This window comes from Danio rerio, chromosome 14 (assembly GCF_052040795.2).
Source record: "Danio rerio strain M-AB ecotype USA chromosome 14, GRCz13ab, whole genome shotgun sequence".
NCBI lineage: Eukaryota > Metazoa > Chordata > Actinopteri > Cypriniformes > Danionidae > Danio > Danio rerio.
In genome coordinates, this window is record NC_141034.1 from 55,017,501 (window position 1) to 55,041,164 (window position 23,664).

Genomic DNA, 23,664 nt, shown 5'->3' on the forward strand with positions numbered 1-23,664 from the left:
TGGTTCAATTACATATTGTGACATCTTGTGCGTCATAAACAACACAGCGCATTTATTGTTAAAGTAAGATCACACAGTCCATGCTGCGAGGAAGGCACGCTCAAGCAGAGATAATGCTACCCGGGGAGCCGTTCCTCTTTTAGGAGATTTCTCCAGCATTCACTTAGCATGTATCAGGGAAGATGATCAAAAAAAGAAGTCGCAGTAAAGGCTGTGAATTATAGACACAAGCAAAACCTATGGTATATCCGCTAAAACAAGCTCTGAGTATTACGAACACCTAAATCATCAATCTTGCATGTTGCAAAGGGGTTGAAAATTGGCCTTCCAAGCGTACACTGCAGGAAACTCATTGGACATTCATGCTTTAAATCTGCGATAAGAAGCTGCAGATCTTAACAAGCTTGTGACTTGTTCACCACCGATGCTTTTTACAGTATGCACACGCTAAAATATCTCATACAGTTGAAGTCAGAATTATTAGCCCACCTTTAATATTTTTTCTTTTTTAAATATTTCCCAAATGATGTTTAACAGATTCAGGAAATTTTCACAGTATGTCTGATAATATTTTTTTCTCCTGGAGAAAGTCTTATTTGTTTTATTTCGGCTAAAATAATAGCAGTTTTTATTTTTTTAAACACCATTTTAAGGACAAAATTATTAGCCCCTTTGAGCTATATATTTTTCCAATTGTCTACAGCAGTGGATCTCATATTGGGGGTCTCAGGACAATGAGGGGGGGGGGGGGGGGTCGCCTGGTGATTTCCAAAAATCTATTTATTTTTATTAAACTATAAGAATAGCCATATTTTATCCATAACTAGGCCCACGCGGAATCTGCGCGCGAAGAATTCACCAGATTTTCCGCAGATTTCTGCAGATTTTTAGCCCATCATTAATTCTGATTATTTACTTGAGTAAATGTGTAAATCTGAATTTATTCCGTTTTTATTCAGTAATTTATTACTTTTTATTTAATATATTAAGGTCTAAGTTATGATACTCCACTGGATACTCCCAAAATAATTTCACAGAAATCCGCAGATTTTTGCCAAAATTCTGCGCAGAAATAGTAAAAAACGTCTGCAGATTCCATCTGGCCCTATCAATAATCTACTGAGGAGAGAAAAAAATAGTCGTTTATAGTTACTATAGTAGCTTATAGTTACTAGTTCTATTGGATTGCGACCCCTGGGGTAATTACATTAGATTAAAGACACAGCAATAGCGTCAGTTGCAGCAGATTGAATTTATAACACCAGGTTAAACTTACTGGCCCATTTACAGCAATGACATACGTTATAATTGTCAATTGGTGTGTGTGTGCGCTATTGCAAGCAAGGTTTTGTATTTATAACGGGGTCGCGAGTCACTGGCATTGTCATTATTTACTGTCATCATAGAAAGGATAAAACAAATCAGTTATTAGAGATGAGTTATTAAAACTATTGTGTTTAGAAATGTGTTGAAAAAAAATCTGCTCTCTGTTAAACGGAAATTGGGGAATAAATAAACAGGGCGGCTAATAATTCAGACTTCAGCTGTACTTTCATGTTCACCAGCGAACAACCACCAGATGTTGCAGGTAAACATTCACACACAAACATTCACACTCATTGAACTACATATCTGCCATGTTATGGACTACAACACCCAGTCATGCCACACACACAACCGGTTCCAGATCCACACAGATTGCACTCTCACAGTTGAAGCCACTCACACAATGATTATTTGGACTATTTAAACCCCTCTTTTCCACACACATGTGGCTGAGTCTTGTTTACTGTTAGTGACATTACAACACGTTTTCCTTTGTCTGCCTTTGCCGTGTTTTTGATTATTAGCCTAGCTTATCCTTTTTTTCCTTGTCTGCCACCTGCCTTTTGACCTTTTGCCTGTCATTCGACTATGATTCTGGACTGTCTCAATATACCTGTTTACACCTGTATTGACCATTGCTTGCCTGACTACGATTAAACCTGCATTTGGATCCTACCTTCTGTTGTTGGTGTCAATCCCCGACGTAACATGTACATCTTGTGAATTGCAACATAAAATCTGGATTAACTAAACGTGCTGAATAGAAATTTGAAGAAACCATATTGGTAACCCTTTATAATAACTACACACTATGAAACAAAAAACACAATTAAATAAAACTGGATAACAACAATATAATCATTTACAATATATTATGATACAACATTTTAAAGTTATTTATCGAAGATTAAACTGCTAAGTTTAAACTACATTAATTTTATTTTACATAAGATTAGAAGAAAATATATATTTGATAGTTTCATTTGTGTATCTTCGAATGAATATAAATTAATAAATTAATTGTTTATGTTGTTTTTTCTTGTTTAGAATTTAACTGAGCCTTTAATTGTCATTTATAAGGGATTTATAAAGCATAAATAGTCCTCACTTTAGATAAGGTCACAAAACTGCATGAAGTTGACTTCATGAATCATTTATTACATACAAATTGACTAATAATATATACCTGAATATTGAGAAATATGGATGTTAATTTGAATAGTTTATTAACCAATTCAATTCACCTTTATTTGTATAGCGCTTTTACAATGTAGATTGTGTCAAAGCAGCTTCACATATAAGATCATAGTGAATTGAAACAGTGTATTTTACTTGTGTTTAGAGTGGTTTAATAGTGCCTACTGAGGGTCCAAACACTGAAGAGAAAATCCATAGATGCGCAGCTCTACAGGTCAAGCCAGTGGCGACAGCGGCGAGGAAAAAAGCAATTGACGAAAGTGAAGAACTAAAAAACCTCAAGAGAAACCAGGCTCAGTTGGGCATGATCATTTCTCCTCTGGCCAAATGTCTTGTGCAGAGCTGCAGTCGAGGCGCCTCTAGAAGCTCTAGAAGCTAGAAGCTGAACCTCAGCAAAGACTCGACTATCCCTGGAGCGTCACAAGAATAAGTCTCATGCTCTCCACTCCTTCATGACCACCACCACAGCAGCTGCTCAGGATACGTCCTGGTCCAGGATATGGAAACCTTGGGATCTCGTCGCTGGTCTTGGATCATATCAGTGGCACTGCATAGTCTAAGGGCCTCGGGATGAGTATCTCCAGGTGGAAATAGAGAATAAAGAGAATAATTAGTGAAGCTGCTGTTCATAGTGTATATAAACGCAATGCAGAAACCTGTCTGGAGCACATTCATGTGTGATTCATGTTACTAACATCTATTAATGTGTGCATGAGTTAATGCTTAACAGATAATGAATTCACTATTTGCTATTTTTTAAGAAATAATTCATAGTGTGTAGTTATTACAAAGTATTACCCAAACCTTAAACAGTTAAATAATAAGGTTGTGCACTGAAAAAAAAAATTAGTTGGACTTACTACATTTTTTTTCCCTACAATCCAGGCTTGCATTGATTACATAACCCTATATACAATTGTTAGAGTGCTAAATACGTCCCGGGAGTTACGTCTTTTTTCACAGTTTTTGTTTTCGCGAATCCATTAGAGACCGCTATGTACACTTTTTCAGATCTCAAATTTCTCGCGGGTGCCATTCACACCTGCTGTCCTCGCGTAAATCCACTAGAGGCCGCTGTCAACTGACTGACTGACCGACTGATTGATTTACCCCTCCCATCAACTCCTTCCCTAAACCCAACCGATGGTGTTTTCAAATGCAACGATTGACCAGCAACGACCCTCTTCCCTCAACTCAACTCAAGCGACAGTGTTTACAAAAGCAATCGAGAAAAAGAAAAGCCCTCACCTGATTTTTACCATGTTTTCAAATCTCGCCCTGTTATTTACTTGTTTGTTTTATTTTTTGCCTTCCTTTTTGTCGTACCTGGTTTCTGGAACCATTCTTCGAACTCGAACTCCATCGCCAGTCAACTCCTTTCTGGCTCAGTGGTTAGCACTGTCACCTCACAGCAAGAAAGTCGCTAGTTCGAGTTCTGGCTGGGCCAGTTGGCTTTTATAATTGGAGTTTGCATGTTCTCTCCGTGTTGGCGTGGGTTTCTTCCAGGTGCTGTTGTTTCCCCTACATTTACATTTAGTCATTTAGCAGATGCTTTTATCCAAAGCGACTTACAAATGACAAGGAAGCAATTTACACAACTATACGAGCAACAATGAATAAGTGCTGTAGGCAAGTTACAGGTGTGTAAAGTGTAAGAAGCAAAACATTAGTAATTTTTTTTCTGTAATACAGTTAGCGGTGGAGCCAGAGAGGGAATTGCAGATTAGGAAGGAAAATGGAGACTAACTAGTTTAATTTTTAGTCGTTTCTTGAAGACAGTGAGTGACTCTGCTGTTCTGATGCAGTTAGGGAGTTCATTCCACCAACTGGGCAGATTGAATGCGAGAATTTGGGAAAGTGATTTCTTCCCTCTTTGGGATGGAACCACGAGGCGACGTTCATTCACAGAACGCAAGTTTCTGGAGGGCACATAAATCTGCAGAAGTGAGAGCAGATAAGAAGAAGCAAAGCCAGAAGTCGCTTTGTAAGCAAACATCAGAGCTTTGAATTTAATGCGAGCAGCAACTGGCAGCCAGTGCAAACGGATGAGCAGCGGAGTGACATGTGCTCTTGTAGGTTCATTAAAGACCACTCGTGCTGCTGCGTTCTGAAGCATTTGAAAAGGTTTGATAGAGTTAGCTGAAAGCCCGTCTTGTAGAGAGTTGCAATACACAGTCCAAACACATCTGCTGTGCAGTATGTGCATTAAATAAACTAAATTGGCCGTAGTGTTTGAGTGTGTGTGTGTGTGAGAATGTGTGAGTGTATGGGTGTTTTCCAGTACTGGGTTGAACCTGGAAGGGAATATGATGTGTGTGGCGAGGGGGCGTGGCCGAGAGTCGTGGGAGCGGAATGAGGCCGCGTGTAAGTGGATGCACCTGTGGGAAGCCGAGAGAGGACCGGGCCCGGACATATTTTACTTTTGCTTTCAGTTTGACGGCAGTCTCCGTGATTAGCTGCCATCACTGTTATTAATAAATAGGGTTCGGTTCTCCAGACACGCTGCCACTCGGTCCTCCACCAGCTGAGAGATGCAAAGACGTGTTGGAAGCCCTGTGGAGAAATCTATCCACCCGTCCCTCTCCTGGTGTCTGGCGGCAGTTCTCCTGGCTGGCTGGCGGCATCTCTGGTCTCCTGATCCGTTCCCACTTCGGTGGACGGATGCAGGCTACGGCTTCATGGCGGATCGCGGCGACTCCCCCGGGTCCTGTGGGATGGCTCCCTTCAGCACTTTCCCTTCCGGTGGTGAGACCCGCGTCCCCTGCTCCTCCCCATGCTGGGAGACGGCAGCAGGCAGATCCTTTCCTCGCCAGCCTCAGGCCGCCCCGGCACTCTGGGCAGACGAACGGGTTTCTCCACCACTCGGGTTACTCCCGAGCACTCGCCCCCCTCTCAGCGGCGAGGGTAACTGGACAACATGTCCCTCCTTCTTCTGGGTTTCAGCTCGACTGTAGTAACGTTCGTTGTGTGGAAAGAAGGAGGCGGAGAACCAACACAGTTTTTTAAACTATTTATTAATAACAGTGACGGCAGCTCCTCACGGAGACTGCCGTCAAACTGAAAGCAAAAGTAAAATATGTCCGGGCCCGGTCCTCTCTCGGCTTCCTCTGCTATCATTCCTCCTCTTAAAGTCCAGAGCTCCTTCCATGGGATTCGAGACCGGTGCGCACCACAGGTGGATCCACTTACATGCGGTCTCATTCCGTTCTCACAGCTCTCAGCCACGCCCCCTCGCCACAATGTGTAAAACATATACTGGAATAGTTGCCGGTTCATTCCTCTGCTGCAATCCCAGAATAAATCAGAGACTAAGCTGAGGGAAAATGAATGAATGACTAAAAACAATTTGCGTTTCCACTTGGCGACAGAACCCTCACTCAAACTTACTCAGTAAATGACATCTACGGGTTCATCCAAATCAATATTACAGTGGAAACAATCACTCTCTGCCACGGGGGCATGTTTTATTCAGGCCGAACGGGGCTTTTCGGACCCCTTGAGCTGTCAGAGACGGGAAACCTAAAATCACCCACAGTACTTCACCCTTTCCCTCCGAAGCACAACATGTGACTTATTCATACGTGTAAATCATGTTTTATACAATATGACATCGCAGGGACATTTTGGTGAAATAAAACATGAACATGCTTTATTATGTAAGATAAGTACCTTTCCACATTAGCAAGAACGTTGTGTTTGGGATGTTCATGATATTGCATATGTGATGAACTGAATTACCCTTGGGCTGAACAAATCACATATGTGAGTGTGTGTGTATGTGTGCTGAAAAGGCCATGTTAGCATGCTCTTTCTCATGCCACTGTCTTACCTAGTTAAGATGCATGGCGGGAAGCCAGAGCACAAGTTATGCTGTAGGTCGTGTGGCATTTAGAAGTGAATTTAATACATCTTAAATTCATATTTGTTTACATTTTTGTTGCAGATTGCCTATTTTAATTAGATTGTTTAGAAGCATACACTTTCTATATTAGTCATTTGAAAAACAAAACTTTGGATGTCGGCTTTGCTAAGCATACATAGTCCTCACTTTGAGTTAAGAAAGCATTTATAAACATACAAAATAACTATTGATGCAGTGAATCCAGTGGCGTAGCGGACGGGCCCGCATTTTTTAGTAATTGTAAATCCAGCATCCGCAATAATCAAACTCTTGGGAACAACTGTGGTTGGAATCAAAGTTCACAGGCCTGTGTTTTCTGAACACCTCTCAAGCGGTGGACTACTTCATTCTGATTGTTTGCCGCCGAACCGCGACATAAATCATACTATAAAGTTAACTTGATTTTAACCGTACGTTCACACCGAAAGCGGCGAGAGCGTCAAAGTAGCCGGAAATCATTCATTTTCAATGAGAGCCGGCAGCGAAAGGCGGCGAGGAGCAGCGCGGCGCATCTTCACCGGCGTGAGCGTCGAGGAGAGTTGAAATGAAGTCAACTTTATGGTAATGAGCTATGACGCGGTTCGGCGGCAAGCAATCAGAATGAAGACGTCCATCGATTGATAGCAGTTCAGAGAACACAGACCTGTGAACTTTGGTTCCGACCACAGTTGTTCCCAAGGGTTTGAATTATTGCGGTCGCCGGATTTCCAATTATTTACAATTTTTTCCTACAGGAACATTAAAAAAAGTTACTGGCGAGTTACTGATGTTCATTAATGTTATATAAATTTATCTTAAAAAGCGGGAATCTCACGCGATGTGACAGTACAAAACAGTACTGCTGCTATTTCAGACATATGGACACATATTTGATAAATAGAGCAAAGCCACACCACACGCAACTTGATCTTCCATTGTTGTATGAATTTGATAAGAAGTGCGCAACATTTTCACGCTGGAAACATGTTTTATGCAGGAATGTAACTGATATGCTGCAACGGCTCCTTTAAATATGAGATCAATGTAGCGAGTTTTGATGCTCTCGCCGCAGGAGCTGAAGGCAGAGAGCGTTGTCGCCAGGGTGGCCAGAGCGACCTTGGACGCTCTCGCCGCTTTCGGTGTGAACGTACGGTCACTCTCTCCTCGACACTCACACCGGAGAAGACGCGCCGCGCTGTTTCTCGCCGCCGGTTCTCATTGAAAATTAATGACTTCTGGCTACTTTGACGCTCTCGCCACTTTCGATTTGTGATCGCTCCTCAGTTTGTGAAGGCTTCCCCGCGTTGTCGCTCCACCTCGCCTCCCTTCCCTTCTACTCAATTTGTGATCGCTTCCCCGTGTTTTCTCTCCCCCCCACTCATCAGGAGGCCCCGTCAGTGATCTCTGCAGGGGGGGCTCTGCATTTTGCGCTACGCCACTGAGTGCATCCTGAACGTATTCATAGCGCTTCACTTTTTGCACAGTTTTTTTTTATGTTACAGCCTTATTCCAAAATGGATTAAATTAGTTTATTTCTTCAACATTCTACACACAATACCCCATAATGACCCCTTATTGGGAAAAAAGTTAATACAATAAATAAAAAAGCTGAAAAATCAGATGTACATCAGTATTCACAGCCTTTGCTCAATACTTTGTTGATGCACATTTGGCAGCGATTACAGCCTCAAGTCTTGTTTAATATGATGCCACAAGGTTGGCACACCTGTCTTTGGGAATTTTTGCCCGTTCCTCTTTGCAGTACCTCTCAAGCTCTATCATGTTGGATGGGAAGCAACAGTGTACAGCCATTGTCAGATCTCTCCAGAGATGTTCAATAGGATTTAGGTCTGGACTCTGGCTGGACCACTCAATGACATTCACCGAGTTGTTGTGAAGCCACTCCATTGATATTTTGGCGATGTGCTTTGTCTCATTGTCCTGCTAGAGGATGATCCGTCGCCCCAGTCTGAGGTCAAGAGCACTCTGAAGCAGGTCTTCATTCAGGATGTCTCTGTACATTGCTGCATTCATCTTTCCCTCTATCCTCACTAGTCTTCCAGTTCCTGCTGAAAAACATCCCCACAGCATGATGCTGCCACCACCATGCTTCACTGTAGGGATGCTGTTAGCCTGGTGATGAGCGCTGCCTGGTTTTCTCCAAACGTAACGCCTGGCATTCACTCCAAAGAGTTCAATTTTAGTCTCATCAGACCAGAGAATTTAGTTTCTGATGGTCTGAGAGTCCTTCAGACGCCTTATGGCAAATACCAGGCAGGGAGTGGCTTCCGTCTGGCCACTCTACCGTACAGGCCTGATTGGTGGATTGCTGATCATATGGTTGTCCTTCTGTAATGTTCTCCTCTCTTGTGTAATCAGTCAGAATGAGGAAGCATGTGTATGTGTGAGCGGAGTGCATGGATGAAAATGTAGTCCAGAAATGGCGGATTTGTAGTCCATAAGTATTGTGAGTGAGATCCAGCAATCTATGAAGTTACGATCACTGATGATCGTGACAGTTACATCTAATGACAATAAGTTGGCATGGAGTTATCGTGTAGTGTAAAGTTTAGTCAACATACAGTAATAACGTCACCTTAGAATTATAAGGTTCTATCTGACATTTTTGTCAAAATTGAGTTTGACATATTCTTATTCAAGAGTTTACACTTAGCAGATGATTGATAATAAAGCTTGTTTGGCGTGCTGTCCCGGGAGAGAGCCCTAAGCTTATAAGATCCTCGACCCCTGGGTGCCCTCCCGTTGCAAGGCAAGAGGGGAGTTTGGGCTCAGGTAGATAACGATTTTCCCCCTCCTGATTATTGTAGTTAAGTGTCAGATATGGATGCTGAGAAGGTGTACTCAGAGTTTGGCTAAATATTCTGGATTAATTGATTAGGGTGCTTGTTTTGAACTGTGGGAGGAAACCGGAGGACCGGGGGAAAACCCACGCGACCACAGGGAGAACAAGCAAAACTCCACACAGAAACGCGCCTGGTTTGGAAAGGAATTAAACCAGGGGCATTCTTGCTGTAAGGCAACAGCGCTAATCGCTGGCCACCGTGACGCCCGTTCGAAAGGAGGGAAAGTAGGGTTAGGTTCTTCAAGACGAAGATTTTGTAATTGAGAAAACTTATTTATAGTGAGTTAAGAATCGTCTGACAGGATAATCAGTCATTAGCTAAAGTTGGAACAGCTGTGAACAATCATAAGCACGTGATCCTCTCGAAATTTGTTTATATATAAACTTCACTTAAATGACAACGTGTTTACATTATGGGATGTTTTTTCTCAGTTGTTTACCTTTTAAGACTTTGAAAAAACCAAAACAAATGTTACACACATACTGTTTGCTATATGGATTGCAAAAACGTTCAGAACGCAGATAGAACCTTATAATTCCAAGGTGACGATATGTAAAAGGGATTATAGAAATAAAGTGTAACCACCATTAGTAGCGTCTGCTTATTCTATTTACCCTTATCTGTCACACCTGTTGCAGTGCCCTAGTTTGGACACTTGAGGGGCACTAGGTTGTTTTGTAGTTTCACTTCATTTCCCATAATCCTTTGTATTACTGATTGTGTTATGTTACAGGTGTTACGTGTTTCTTAATTCAGTCCTGTCTTTATAAACCCTCTTGTTCTCTGTTTTAGTTGCCTTAGGATTTTGTTGGTTCCTCACGTATCGTATGTTTGTCTGGTCAACTAGTTTTTTGTATTACGATTATTCTGGGATTCCTGTTTGTGTTTGTTTTTGTTAGCACTTGTTAGCACTCTAACCCTGTCCTTGTATTTACTCGTTTTGGGATTTTCTGGACTAGAGTTTTGTATCTTTCTTATAGTTTTGTGCAAGATTTTGAAACCTTTGACTTTTTGTTCTAATAAATTGCTACACTTGGATTTTTGCGTTTTGTGATATCCCCCAAACCGTGACAGTCTAAAAGTCTACTATTATGTAGCTCCAATGTCACTTACAGTCAACAAAATATCTTAAGAAGACTTTCAAAGGAAACCCGCTGCAGAACCAGTGATTGCACAAATGGTTATGTAAAGTAGAATAAGGCTATTTGGGTTGTTTTAGAGGTTAATTAAATTTAAAAAAGACGACTGCTGGAAAATCCAAAATCTACAGCTCTTCTAAAAATGGCTCTTTTACAGCATTACTGTAAACCCCTCCCCATATCGGAGGCTTTATTTTTAAAAGGCTGTATGTATGAATTTTCATGTATATTGCATTTTTACTCCCAATGTGTGAACAGATTGCAATGAAACTTTAAAAAGCAAGACCTTCCCTGACTTTTTGAAGGCCTTATTTTAATGTGAAGCACTTTAATGTGAAGGATGTTTTTGCAGAGAATATCAAAAGTATATGAGGTTTAGGCTCCTGAGAGACGCTGTTCGGTTTGCTGACTCACAAAAATGAAGTCTTACATTGTTTAGGATAATGCTGAAGCTGTGCTGTACTGTAATGTCAATTTCACATGCAAAAAAATAAAATAAAAAAAGAGATTAGGGTGGGGAGCGCTGTCTCTCTACAGCTGGGATAGCCAACCCTGTTCCTGGAGAGCCTACCTTCCTACCCATATCAAACACACCTGAATTAGGACCTGAACGCCACATGATAATTACAGGCAGGTGTGTTTGATATGGGTAGCAACTGAAATCTGCAGGAAGGTGGCTCTCCAGGAACAGGGTTGGCCACCCCTTCTCTACAGCATGAAGGTCGCTGGTTTGAGTCCCGGCTGGGTCAGTTGGCATTTCTGTGTGGTGTTTGCATGTTCTCCCTATGTTTTCATGTGTGTCACTGTTCATATGATTTCAGTTAAACAATGTTTTGACAATGGTGTTCAGAAGAAGTCTAGAAAATCTTGTGACCCTTGCTGTTTATGCAGGACGAGGATTCATCTACATTACCTTCATTTGTTTTTCTGAGGACGAACAAAGATCTCAGAGGATTGGAACAGCATTACTGTGAGTAATTCATAACAGCATCTTCATTTATGGCTGAGTTAACTCTTTAAGTTTTAAGATGTATAGACTTTACAGATGCTTTTTTCATAATTCATGAATTGAAAGTGTGCTGGTTTGCGATTCTCCATTTTTTTTCTCTGCAATGCTGCTCTTTTTAGAGGTGTAAAATGCACACTGAGACACTGAAGACCGAGGTGTTGGTTTCTGAATGGCATTTGATTTGAGATTACAGAGTATGGTTTATTCTTGCATTTGTGGATACGGACTGTGATGCTGTGAAAATTTGCCTTAAAAACAATCCCAGACAAAAGATGTGATAGTTGATTCCTGATGTTAGTGAAAAGGAGAATGTTTGACATTCATCTGCCGGTCAAAATGACATCTGTACTGAACAAACGATACATGGAGTTTAACTGGAGCAGTTCAAGCTGACCAAGAATTATACACTGTAAAAACTTATCTGTTAATGAACAGCAAACGGATTTTGTGATTCACAAATGTTTTCCATTTACTTATGGTTGTGAATTGCCTTATTATCAACTTTTTGATGTAGAAAATTCAACTCTACAGTTTAATAAAGTGACTTTTATTTTTGTCTTTTTAGTCATTTGAAATTATATAATGTGGCGACGCAGTAGGTAGTGCTGTCGCCTCACAGCAAGAAGGTCAGAGGTTCGAGCCTCGGCTGAGTCAGTTGGCGTTTCTGTGTGGAGTTTGCATGTTCTCCCTGGTGCTCCGGTTTCCCCCAGTGTGCAGAATAAATTTTTGGAAGAGCGGGTGGGGGGGAGGGATTGGTGCAGATCTGCAGAGTGGATGCGCGCGTACTGAACAGCGGTGTTATCGCGCGCGTACTGAACAGCTGTGTTGTCGTGCGCGTACTCAAGAGCGGTGTTGTCGCGCACCTACTGAAGGGCGGGACCGAAGGTGTGCCGCGTCGCGGGGGCACTTTTGATCATTTTGGAAGTGCACTTTCTATCCAAGACTAAAAAGGGCATGTGCACTGCACAGGTTGAGCCCTTTGTGTGCACGTGCCTGGAGCTAATCATCCGGGAGGTTGAGCAGTGAGGTCAAAATCATGTCACGTTTCCACTGTCGGGCTAGCAGCTCGCAGCACGTCACGCAAACCCAGCCCCCAGGACTTCCCTCGAATCAAACGTCACACAACCCGCCCACTTCAGCGGGAATCAGGCAGATAAAGCACACCATCAGGAAGCCATTAAAATGAAGACAACCCAAACAAACAAATGACAACAGACATCTTTACCAGACTCGGGCAAAGTCCGCCTCTCTCTCTCTCTCTTTGGCCCAAAGTATTTGGCGGGCCGAAAAAGGCCGGCTGCTGGCCGTGAGAAAGCCCCGCTTTGCCCTGATCAGGCCCCAGAAGTGAAAACGTGACTGGACTTGGCTTGCCCTGGCTCGCTCACATTAGGCGCGATAGTGAAAACGTGGCTATCGTGTGGACGTCTATCGGACGTTGGATTTTGGTTGCCAAACTTGACGAATAAATGTTAGTAATCGACATCAATATAACGTTGGTTTAAAATGTTGCCTCTACTTTGGATTTTGGTCACTTTCCAACTGTGGCACAGCTGATCCTCCCAAACCCGTCTGGGTCCAGTCACACCAACTGCGAGGCATGTTAAGGCCTGGTCCACACAAAAATAATGATGGCGCACACAAGAAAGCATGTCAGTGCAAGAGTTTATTTGCAGTGTCATGGAATCCACAGTGAGAGTATATAAAAAAAAAAAATAAAATAAAAAAAAAACAATAATACACAGAACCAAAATAAAATAAATCCCCTAAAAATAAATCAAATAAACAAATCAAAAGACTTAAAAAACATGTACAAAAATAAAAATAAATGTATCCACAGTGTTAGATCACTATCTGATCATCCGCTGTGTAAAACATATGCTGGATAAGTTGGAGGATTATTCTACTGTGGCGACCCCTGATTATTATAGGGACTAAGCTGAAAAAGAAAGAATGAAGGATTGTACCTTATAGTATGAAGAGATCTGCTGTGACATATGAATTCAGCTTTGGGATTAATAAAGTCTAAACAAACAAACAGACATCATTATTAAAACATCATAATAAGGCTATCCTTGGACGATGGCTAGACATTCAATTTTGGTCACTTGACTTTATGACCTAAATCTAACCTAATATTAACATCTTAAGACACTGTGTGCTTGTTGGGAGGTCTGTAAAATAATACAGGCAGTGTATCACAAGGTTTTTGTAGCATAAAATACAACACCAGCTCAGACAGTTTATCAATTTAAACTATTAAAAATGTTAGCAAATTCACTTTTTTGATCTTTTCAAGGTTAAAAGTTGTTTAAGAAAGATCAAGCTCCCATAATGCAATTAAAAAGCATAAATGAATGGGGAAAACATAAAGAAAAAACATGTTTACAATCTGTCTCCCCATGTATTTTCTTTGAGGTATAACTTACAGTACAGTTACAAATGGATTTGCTATTTAAGCAGCATGGTGCAAAACATGAAAATTAGAGCTGCGCTGGTCTGAAAATAGCAACAAATCGCCTAAAACACGTCTTGCACTTTATTGCACCGGGTGTATATTAGGGCCCAAGATGTTGGCACGATGTTGAATTTTGTTCACTTTCCAACACAACCTAAAATCAACCAAATATTAACATCATTTGACATTGTTATTGGACGTCAACATTGCCCTTAGACGCTGGCTAGACATTGAATTTTGGTCACTTGATGTCACGACCTAAATCTAACCTAATATTAACATCTTATGACGTTGTGTGCCTGCTGGGAAGTCTGTAAAATAACAAAAAACCTAAAATATGACACCAACATAGACAAAATGTCAATTTAAATGATTAAAAATGTTAGCAAATTCACTTTTTTGATCTTTTCAAGGTTACAAGCTGATGGAAGAAAGATCAAGCTCTCATAATGCAATTCAAAAGCATAAATAAATGGGGCAAACATCATAAAAACATGAACTGTAAATTTACAGATATTATTTACAGTGTATGATGTCAGATGTGGTTCAATTTGCAAAAAAAAAAAAAAAAACATGTTTACAACCTGTCTTTCCATGTATTTCCTTTGAGGTATAACTTACAGGACAGTAACAAATGGATTTGCTATTGAAACAGCATGGTGCAAAACGTGAAAATCATAGCTGCGCTGGTCTGAAAATAGCAACAAATCGCTTAAAATACGACTTGCACTTTATTGCACCGGGTGTATATTAAGCAGGTCGCACACCAGAAGCGCCGCTCGGCGCCGCGACACGCCGCGCACATGACAGTTTAAAGTATCGCACACCAGATGTGCACATTTGCATGATATTTAACATGAAACTAATCAGATGGCGCTCTGTGGCGCGGCTGAAAAATTAAATGCGTCCTGAGCCGTGGCCGGGCGCCGCCGACAGCCACCGACTTGCGGCGAAGGTGTGTGTATCCTGATAGAAACCTATGTTTAGAATTCTAAAATGCATGGCGCTGCGTGGCTTCTGGTGTGCGACCTGCTTTAGGGCCCAAGATGTTGGCTCGATGTTGGATTTTGGTAACTTTCCAGCACAACCCAAAATCAACCAAATATTAACATCATTTGACATCATTAGTGGACGTCAAAATAACATTGCCTTTAGACACTGGCTAGACATTGAATTTTGATCACTTGACGTCACGACCTAAATCTAACCTAATATTAATATCTTATGATGTTGTGTACCTGCTGGAAAGTCTGTAAAATAACAAAAAAAACATTAAAAAAAAAAACACCAACAGGCAAAATATCAATTTAAATGATTAAAAATGTTATTCACTTTTTTGATCTTTTCAAGGTTAAAGGCTGTTGGAAGAAAGATCAAACTCCCATAATGCAATTCAAAAGCATAAATAAATGGGGCAAACATAATAAAAACATGAACTGCACATTTACAGATATTATTTACAGTGTATGATGTCAGATAAGGTTCAATTTGAAAAAAAAAAAAAAAAAACATGTTTACAATCTGTCTCCCCATGTATTTTCTTTGAGGTATAACTTACAGGACAGTAACAAATGGATTTGCTATTTAAACAGCATGGTGCAAAACATGAAAATTAGAGCTGCGCTGGTCTGAAAATAGCAACAAATCGCCTAAAACACGTCTTGCACTTTATTGCACCGGGTGTATATTAGGGCCCAAGATGTTGGCTCGATGCTGGATTTTGGTCACTTTCCAACACAACCTAAAATCAACCAACAATTAACATCATTTGACATCATTAGTGGATGTCAAAATAACGTTCTTAGACACTGGCTAGACATTAAAATTTTGATCACTTGATGTCACAACCTAAATCTAACCTAATATAAACATCTTATGACGTTGTGTGCCTGCTGGGAAGTCTGTAAAATAACAAAAAACCTAAAATACGACACCAACATAGACAAAATGTCAACTTAAATTATTAAGAATGTTAGCAAATTCACTTTTTTGATCTTTTCAAGGTTAAAGGCTGTTGGAAGAAAGATCAAGCTCCCATAATGCAATTCAAAATCTAAAATAAATGGGGCAAACATAATAATAACATGAACTGTAAATTTACAGATATTATTTACAGTGTATGATGTCAGATGTGATTCAATTTGTAAAAAAAAAAGAAAGAAAAAACATGTTTACAATCTGTCTCCCCATGTATTTTCTTTGAGGTATAACTTACAGTACAGTTAGAAATGGATTTGCTATTTAAACAGCATGGTGCAAAACATGAAAATTAGAGCTGCGCTGGTCTAAAAAATGCAACAAATCGCTTAAAATACGTCTTGCACTTTATTGCACCGGGTGTATATTAGGGCCCAAGATGTTGGCACGATGTTGAATTTTGTTCACTTTCCAACACAACCTAAAATCAACCAAATATCAACCTCATTTGACATTGTTATTGGACGTCAAAATAACATTGCCCTTAGACACTGGCTAGACATTGAATTTTGGTCACTTGACGTCACAACCTAAATCTTACCTAATATTAACATATTATGTCACGGCCACAGCCATATCACCCTGCAGCCCAAGAGCGGTTACTCACTGAAGCTAAGCAGGGCTGAGCCTGGTCAGTACCTGGATGGGAGACCACTAGGGAACACTAGGTTGCTGTTAGAAGTGGTGTTAGTGAGGCCAGCAGGGGGCGCTCAACCTGTGGTCTATGTGAGTGCTAATGCCCCAGTAAAAGTGAAGGGGACACTACCACTGTCAGTCTTTCGGATGAGGCGTTAACCTGAGGTCCTGACTCTCTGTGGTCATTAAAAATCCCATGGCACTTCTCTTGAAAGAGCAGGGGTGTAACCCCGGTGTCCTGGCCAAAGTCCCTCTATCAGCCCTTACGATCATGGCCTCCCAATCATCCCCTTCCACCAAATTGGCTCTATCACTGTCTCTCCACTCCACCAATAGCTGGTATGTGGTGAGCGCACTGACGCTGTTGTCCTGTGGCTGCCGTCGCATCATCCAAGTGGATGCTGCACACTGGTGGTGGTGTGAAGAGATGATTGTGAAGCGCTTTGGGTGTATAGCCATACACAATAAATGCGCTATATTAATACACATTACATTATGACGTTGTCTGCCTGCTGGGAAGTCTGTAAAATAACAAAGAACATAAAAAAACACCAACACAGGCAAAATATCAATTAAAAATAATGATTAAAAATGTTCCCTTTTTTTTATTTTTTTCAAGGTTACAAGCTGATGGAAGAAAGATCAAGCTCCCATAATGCAATTCAAAATCATAAATAAATGGGGGAAGCATAATAAAAACATGAACTGCACATTTACAGATATTATTTACAGTGTATGATGTCAGATGTGGTTCAATTGGCAAAATAAAATGTTTACAACCTGTCTTTCCATGTATTTTCTTTGAGCTATAACTTACAGTACAGTAGTCGACACAGTGGTCAGGAGGTATTATGTTTTATGCATGCGTTCTCTTTGCAACCGTGTTGACAAGCAAAAAGTCTTCGGACAAGGATGGGAAATACTGCAAGGAAATGCGGTTTGTCTCTCCATCGCTGTGTTCCTATAAATCATACAGAGCCGAGAACAGAATAAAAAAGAGGATCAACAACCAATGCCCCCCTTTCCACAGTATTACATATCAGGTTATGTGAAAACATTGGGATAATAAAACATAACAGAGATATTGTTCAGAACGTCTGGGGCTGAATATATTATGCTAATTATGCCATTTGTTATGGCCACGGCTCCTAGACCTGCTTGACTATCAATCATGTTTGTTTTGTTGGTGTCGCAAAAATGCGCTCATATATACAAGAACGCGGTACATTAGAGAACAGGCTGTTTACCAACCCAAATACCTCATCTGAGGACGTGCTGAAATGACAGCACTGGTGCCATTAATCTTTCATAATTGTCTGAGGGAGAGTCTGCGCTGAATACCTGTGTAAACCTGTAAACAAACCAAATCGCCCATCGGGAGTGAAGCGTTGGTTTTATTTGTGTTTGCATGCTTTATTACTGTTTGCACGCTTTCAATCAAGAGGTCAAAGTTCAGATGGTTAGCACAGCAGTGTTAACCCGTGGAAATGGATGTCGCAAAATATACCATCTGGGTGCAAAAAGCCATTGATGGATTCCTGAAATTTGTTCACAAGCAACATATAAATAATTAATTTTTCATTATTTTTATAGTCAGTGTTTTAGCAGTCTGTCGTTTTAAAGGGGTAGTTCACACAAAATTGAAATGTTGGCATCATTTACTCACTCTTTACGAGTTACAAACTTGTTTCTTTCTGTAAACCTGTAACCATTGACTTCCATAGTGTTTGTTTTTCGTATTACAATCAGTGTATTATAGTCAGTGTTTTAGCAGTCTGTCGTTTTAAAGGGGTAGTTCACACAGAATTGAAATGTTGGCATCATTTACTCACTCTTTACGAGTTACAAACTTGTTTCTTTCTGTAAACCTGTAACCATTGACTTTCATAGTATTTGTTTTTCTTTTTGCAGTCAGTGTATTATGATTAGTGTTTTATTTACTTTAAAGCGGTAGTTCACCCAAAAAAAAAAAAAATGTCATTATTAGTTACTCTTTACTTATCACAAACTTGTTTCTTTCTGGAAACCTGTAACCATTCACTTCCATAGTCTTTGTTTTTCCTATTGCAGTCAGTGTATTATGATTAGTGTTTTAGTCGCTTTAAAGGGGTAGTTCACCCAAAAATAAAAATGTTGTCATCATTTACTTACTCTTTACTTATTACAAACTTGTTTCTTTCGGGAAACCTGTAACCATTGACTTCCATAGTGATTGTTTTTCATACTGCAGTCAGTGTATCATAGTCAGTGTTTTATTAGTCTGTTTTTAGTCATCTTAAAGGGGTAGTTCACCTAAAACTAAAAATGTTGTCATCAATTACTTAACTTTTATTTGTCTTTTTTCTTTTTGCAGTCAGTGTAATATGATTAGTGTTTTAGTCGCTTTAAAGGGGTAGTTCACCCAAAAATAAAAATGTTGTCATTATTAGTTACTCTTTACTGATCACAAACTTGTTTCTTTCTGGAAACCTGTAACCATTGACTTCCATAGTGTTTGTTTTTCGTATTGCAGTCAGTGTATTATAGTCAGTGGTTTAGCAGTCTGTCATTTTAAAAGGGTAGTTCACACAGAATTTAAATGTTGGCATCATTTACTTTTTACGAGTCACAAACTTGTTTCTATCTTCTTTTGGAAACCTGTAACCATTCACTTCCATTGTATTTGTTTTTCTTTTTGCAGTCAGTGTAATATGATTAGTGTTTTAGTCACTTTAAAGGGGTAGTTCACCCATAAATAAAAGAATATTGTCATTATTAGTTACTCTTTTTTTATTACAAACTTGTTTCTTTCTGTAAACCTGTAACCATTGACTTCCATAGTGTTTGCTTTTCGTATTGCAGTCAATGTATTATAGTCAGTGTTTTAGCAGTCTTTCATTTTAAACGGGTAGTTCACACAGAATTGAAATGTTGGCATCATTTACCTACTCTTTACGAGTCACAAACTTGTTTCTTTCTTCTTTCGGAAACCTGTAACCATTCACTTCCATAGTATTTGTTTTTCTTTTTGCAGTCAGTGTATTATGATTAGTGTTTTATTTACTTTAAAGCGGTAGTTCACCCAAAAAAAAAAAAAAAAAATGTTGTCATTATTAGTTACTCTTTACTCATCACAAACTTGTTTCTTTCTGGAAACCTGTAACCATTCACTTCCATAGTCTTTGTTTTTCCTATTGCAGTCAGTGTATTATGATTAGTGTTTTAGTCGCTTTAAAGAAGTAGTTCATCCAAAAATAAAAATGTTGGCATCATTTACTTACTCTTTACTTATTACAAACTTGTTTCTTTCTGGAAACCTGTAACCATTGACTTCTATAGTGATTGTTTTTCGTACTGCAGTCAGTGTATCATAGTCAGTGTTTTATTAGTCTGTTTTTAGTCATCTTAAAGGAGTAGTTCACCTAAAACTGAAAATGTCATCATTTACTTAACTTTTATTTGTCACAATCATGTTTCTTTCTTCGTCTGAAAACCTGTAACCAATGACTCCCATAGTATTTATCAGAGGTGGGACCAAGTCATTGTTTGGCAAGTCACAAGTAAGTCTCAATTCATTGCCCTCAAGTCCTGAGTCAAGTCCCGAGTCAAGACAGGCAAGTCCCGAGTCAAGTCCCGAGTCAAAGGCAACAAGTCTCAAGTCAAGTCCAAAGTCCTGCAGTTTGATTTTCGAGTCTTTTCGAGTCTTTTTAACAGAAAAATAAAATATATACAGATTAGGTATGGTTGTAAGATCTGTATTAATTAAACAAACCTTTTTTTATTAAAGAACATTGCTTAGATATATAAAAATACAAATGCGATTTTCTGAAAAAGTACTGAACAGTGCTGCGTCTCGTCTCCACAGCATAATGCACAAGAACGAGTTCCACCAAAAAAAGACTCCATTTTGCCTCACATCACACAGAAATTGCAGGTCTACTGCTGTCTAATTCATTAAGTTTAGTTGTGCTATGTTATGTCTTCGGTGATCAACTTGTGATTAACCAAAATTACATAACCTCAATGTGGTAGCAGTAGACCAACTCCTGTATATGCTGCAAAGTTAAATTGAGTGAAATTGGAATTTTGTCAATTGAATCTCGTGTGTGCTAAAGAGATGGAGTTGCAAATCCGTCTAGCAGCAATGTAAAATGGTAGCACATATTGTTAATGAAGTAGGCTACTTCATACAAACAATAAAGTTGTTTTCTTCACATAACGTTGAAGAGCTTTGCTCTCTACCTTGTGTGATGCTCGTGCACGGATTTCCTCTGTTTGTGGACAAAACTGATTGCGAGTTCTCAAATTTTCTCTCGCTTTCAAATATGCACTGCTCACACACAAATTTTCTTGAGCGCTCTCAGAGATTATATGCAAACTCACAATTTGTGTCGTGTTCCCTCTTCCTTTCATGCTTTTTGATATGATTCATATTGCTGCACTGTTTAATAACAATAACCAAAATACTAAAATAGACTTGCATATTAAATGTTTAATCTAATAAACCATAACATTTTTGGTTGTTTTATATGATGAGATATTTTCAGTTTCAAACACTTAAAGACAGAGAATAGACCAGTGGTGCCCCCCTGAAAATTTGCTTAAGGGGGGCCAGAAGAGGCCAGCTACATCAGTGGCACCAATCAATCCACAATAATTTAGTGGCTGCTATTTATTTATTGAAATATTGCATTGTATTGCATTTATGTAAGTAGATTTAAATAAATAATGTCAACAGCAAAATCATATCGGGTTGGCCACAGGGGTGGCTAGAGTTTACACAGGGGTAACACACCTTGTAAAGGGGTTTACACCACTATAAGGCACCTCTGGAATAGATGTTGGATGTAAAGAATACATTTTATTTTAAAAGCATTTAAACAAAAACTAATGCAAGCAGAAATGTAACTGTGATAAAAATAAGGAAACACTTGATAAGGTATTATAGCCTACTGTACTATTCACTCTTCAAATAAATCTCACTATCAATCTCATTTTATCATGGCAGCTAAAATAAAGTAAACTAGTGTCTGCTGGCTTCCACTTTACTGATGAGATTGTGGAGGAAATTTTCCATGTCATCTTCTTCATTTTGAGGAAAGCTGTGCCACAGGGCCCCTGAACACATATATTGGCATGTACTGTGTTTTGAACAGTAGCCTACTACAGTAAAGAACTTCAATTGATCAGTTGTGGTAATACTATAGTTGCTATGGTAACACAAGTGTAATATAAACAAATTACCCAGTGCTGTATTTTACAATATAGGGTATTTCATACTACAAATCACTACACCTTTACTGTAGTAAAACTACACTTTGTATTATTTTATCTGTTCACTATTGGTAATACTACTGTATTATGAAGCATTAATTAACAAGTCGTAAATAATACTAGCCTAAAACATAAGTATAATACAAGTATACAACAAGTATAATACTCAAAAACACTAGAATTTATTAAAGAATTTACCTTAACCTTTTAGTTTTTTGGTGTATTGTTAATAAATAGTAAAGCAAGAAAGAAACCATATCAACATTCTTGGAATAACCCTTCGCTAAGCCTCGCCCTCCTTAGTTACTGTTGCTACGCCTGTCAAGCTTTCATGCCTGGCACATCTATTACAGTGTGTATGCGCTGGTGTCAGACATTCCCAAGGATTTAATTAGTCATTTTTGGCAAACAGGTGAGATATCTGAGAAAGCCAGACAAAAGAGGACTGCAGTATACATTACAGGGGTATATTCACAACATAATAGCAACTGATTAGAAAATAATTTGATCAAAATTGAAGCAAGGTTAGCCTAGCCACCTCATACGCTGAACATTCAACAGCATAGTTCATGCACAGCAGGAGAGGTGAAATTATAAAATAATCTAATAACCTAAGAAACTGATGGATTTGTGCCGAATATTAGCATCATTGACCCATAACAGTGTACAGTACCTATTACTGTCAGCATGTTTGTGTGCTCTTTATCCAGTTTTTATTCAAATTTGCAGTTAAGTGGAAGAAAAAAATTGAAATGCACATTAAAGTATAAATAACAGAAGTGAACAAATAGATTTTTCCTACCAGCAAATATTAGTGTATGTATTTATATGCGTTACAATAGCGAGGGTTTAAACTAAGCAGTGCTCACAGAGTTCAACGCTAAGGATTTTTTCTACGGGCCCAATCGGGCCAGTGGTTCTGATTTTTACTTGCCCAGCCCAAATTTTCACTGGCCCTACCAAAAAAAAAAAAAGAAGTTAATCGCTATTTGAATGTGCGTGTGTGTGTGTGTGTGTGTGTGTGTGTGTGTGTATACACACACACACACACACACACACAGTTGATTTCAGAATTATTAGTCCCCCTAAATTATTAACACCCCTGTTTATTTTTTTCCCCAATTTCTATTTAACAGAGAACAGATTTTCTCAGCACATTTCTAAACATAATAGTTTTAATAACTCATCTCTAATAACTGATTTATTTTATCTTTGTCATGATGACTGTAAATAATATTTTACTAGATATTCTTCAAGACACTTCTATACAGCTTAAAGTGACATTTAAAGGCTTAACTAGGGTAATTAGGTTAACTAGGCAGGTTAGGGTAATTAGGCTAGTTATTGTATAATGATGGTTTGTTCTGTAGACAGTCTGAAAAACAATTAGCTTAAGAGGCTAATAAATTTTTACCTTAAAATGGTTAAAAAAATGTTTTTATTCTAGCCAAAATAAAACAAATAAGATTTTGTTCAGAGGAAAAAATATTATCAGACAAAATATCAACATTTTTTTGCTTTGTTAAACATCATTTAGGAAATATTTTAAAAAGAAAAAAACAAAAAACAAAAGGGGGCTAATAAATCTGTATATATATTTACGGTAATTTTTAAAATGTTTAAGGAAAACTATTCAGTTCATCAAGGCTATATTTATAAATGTAAAAAAGGTGTAATTGTTAAATATTTATTAAAATTTTAAATAACTGCTTTGTTATTGTATTTAGTTTCAAATAAAATAATTACTCCAGACATTATTGATTTTATAACTATTACCATTAATAAATATAATAATAATTAATATTAGTGATTTCTGAAGGATCATGTGACTGGAGTACTGAAGCTGAAATCTCATCTTTAAAATCACTGGAATAAATGAATAAATTAAATGATAAACTACTTTTGAACAGTTATTTTATAGTGCAACA

General features: G+C 38.9%; 2 protein-coding genes across 2 annotated transcripts in view; both read left to right on the top strand.

Annotated features, from left to right (window-relative positions):
* The window catches only part of LOC147840937 (uncharacterized), a 299,478-nt gene extending 287,519 nt beyond the window's left edge, over positions 1-11,959 (top strand). The window contains exons 4-5 of the mRNA XM_087282124.1: positions 11,298-11,376; positions 11,535-11,959. Of these exons, the coding sequence (XP_087138250.1) occupies positions 11,298-11,337 (40 nt within the window). The 3' untranslated portion in view covers positions 11,338-11,376; positions 11,535-11,959. The remainder of the gene's footprint in view (positions 1-11,297; positions 11,377-11,534) is intronic.
* nsd1a (nuclear receptor binding SET domain protein 1a) overlaps positions 1-23,664 on the top strand; it is a 1,446,438-nt gene that overhangs the window by 1,342,202 nt on the left and 80,572 nt on the right. The gene's annotated exons all lie outside the window — the stretch shown is intronic.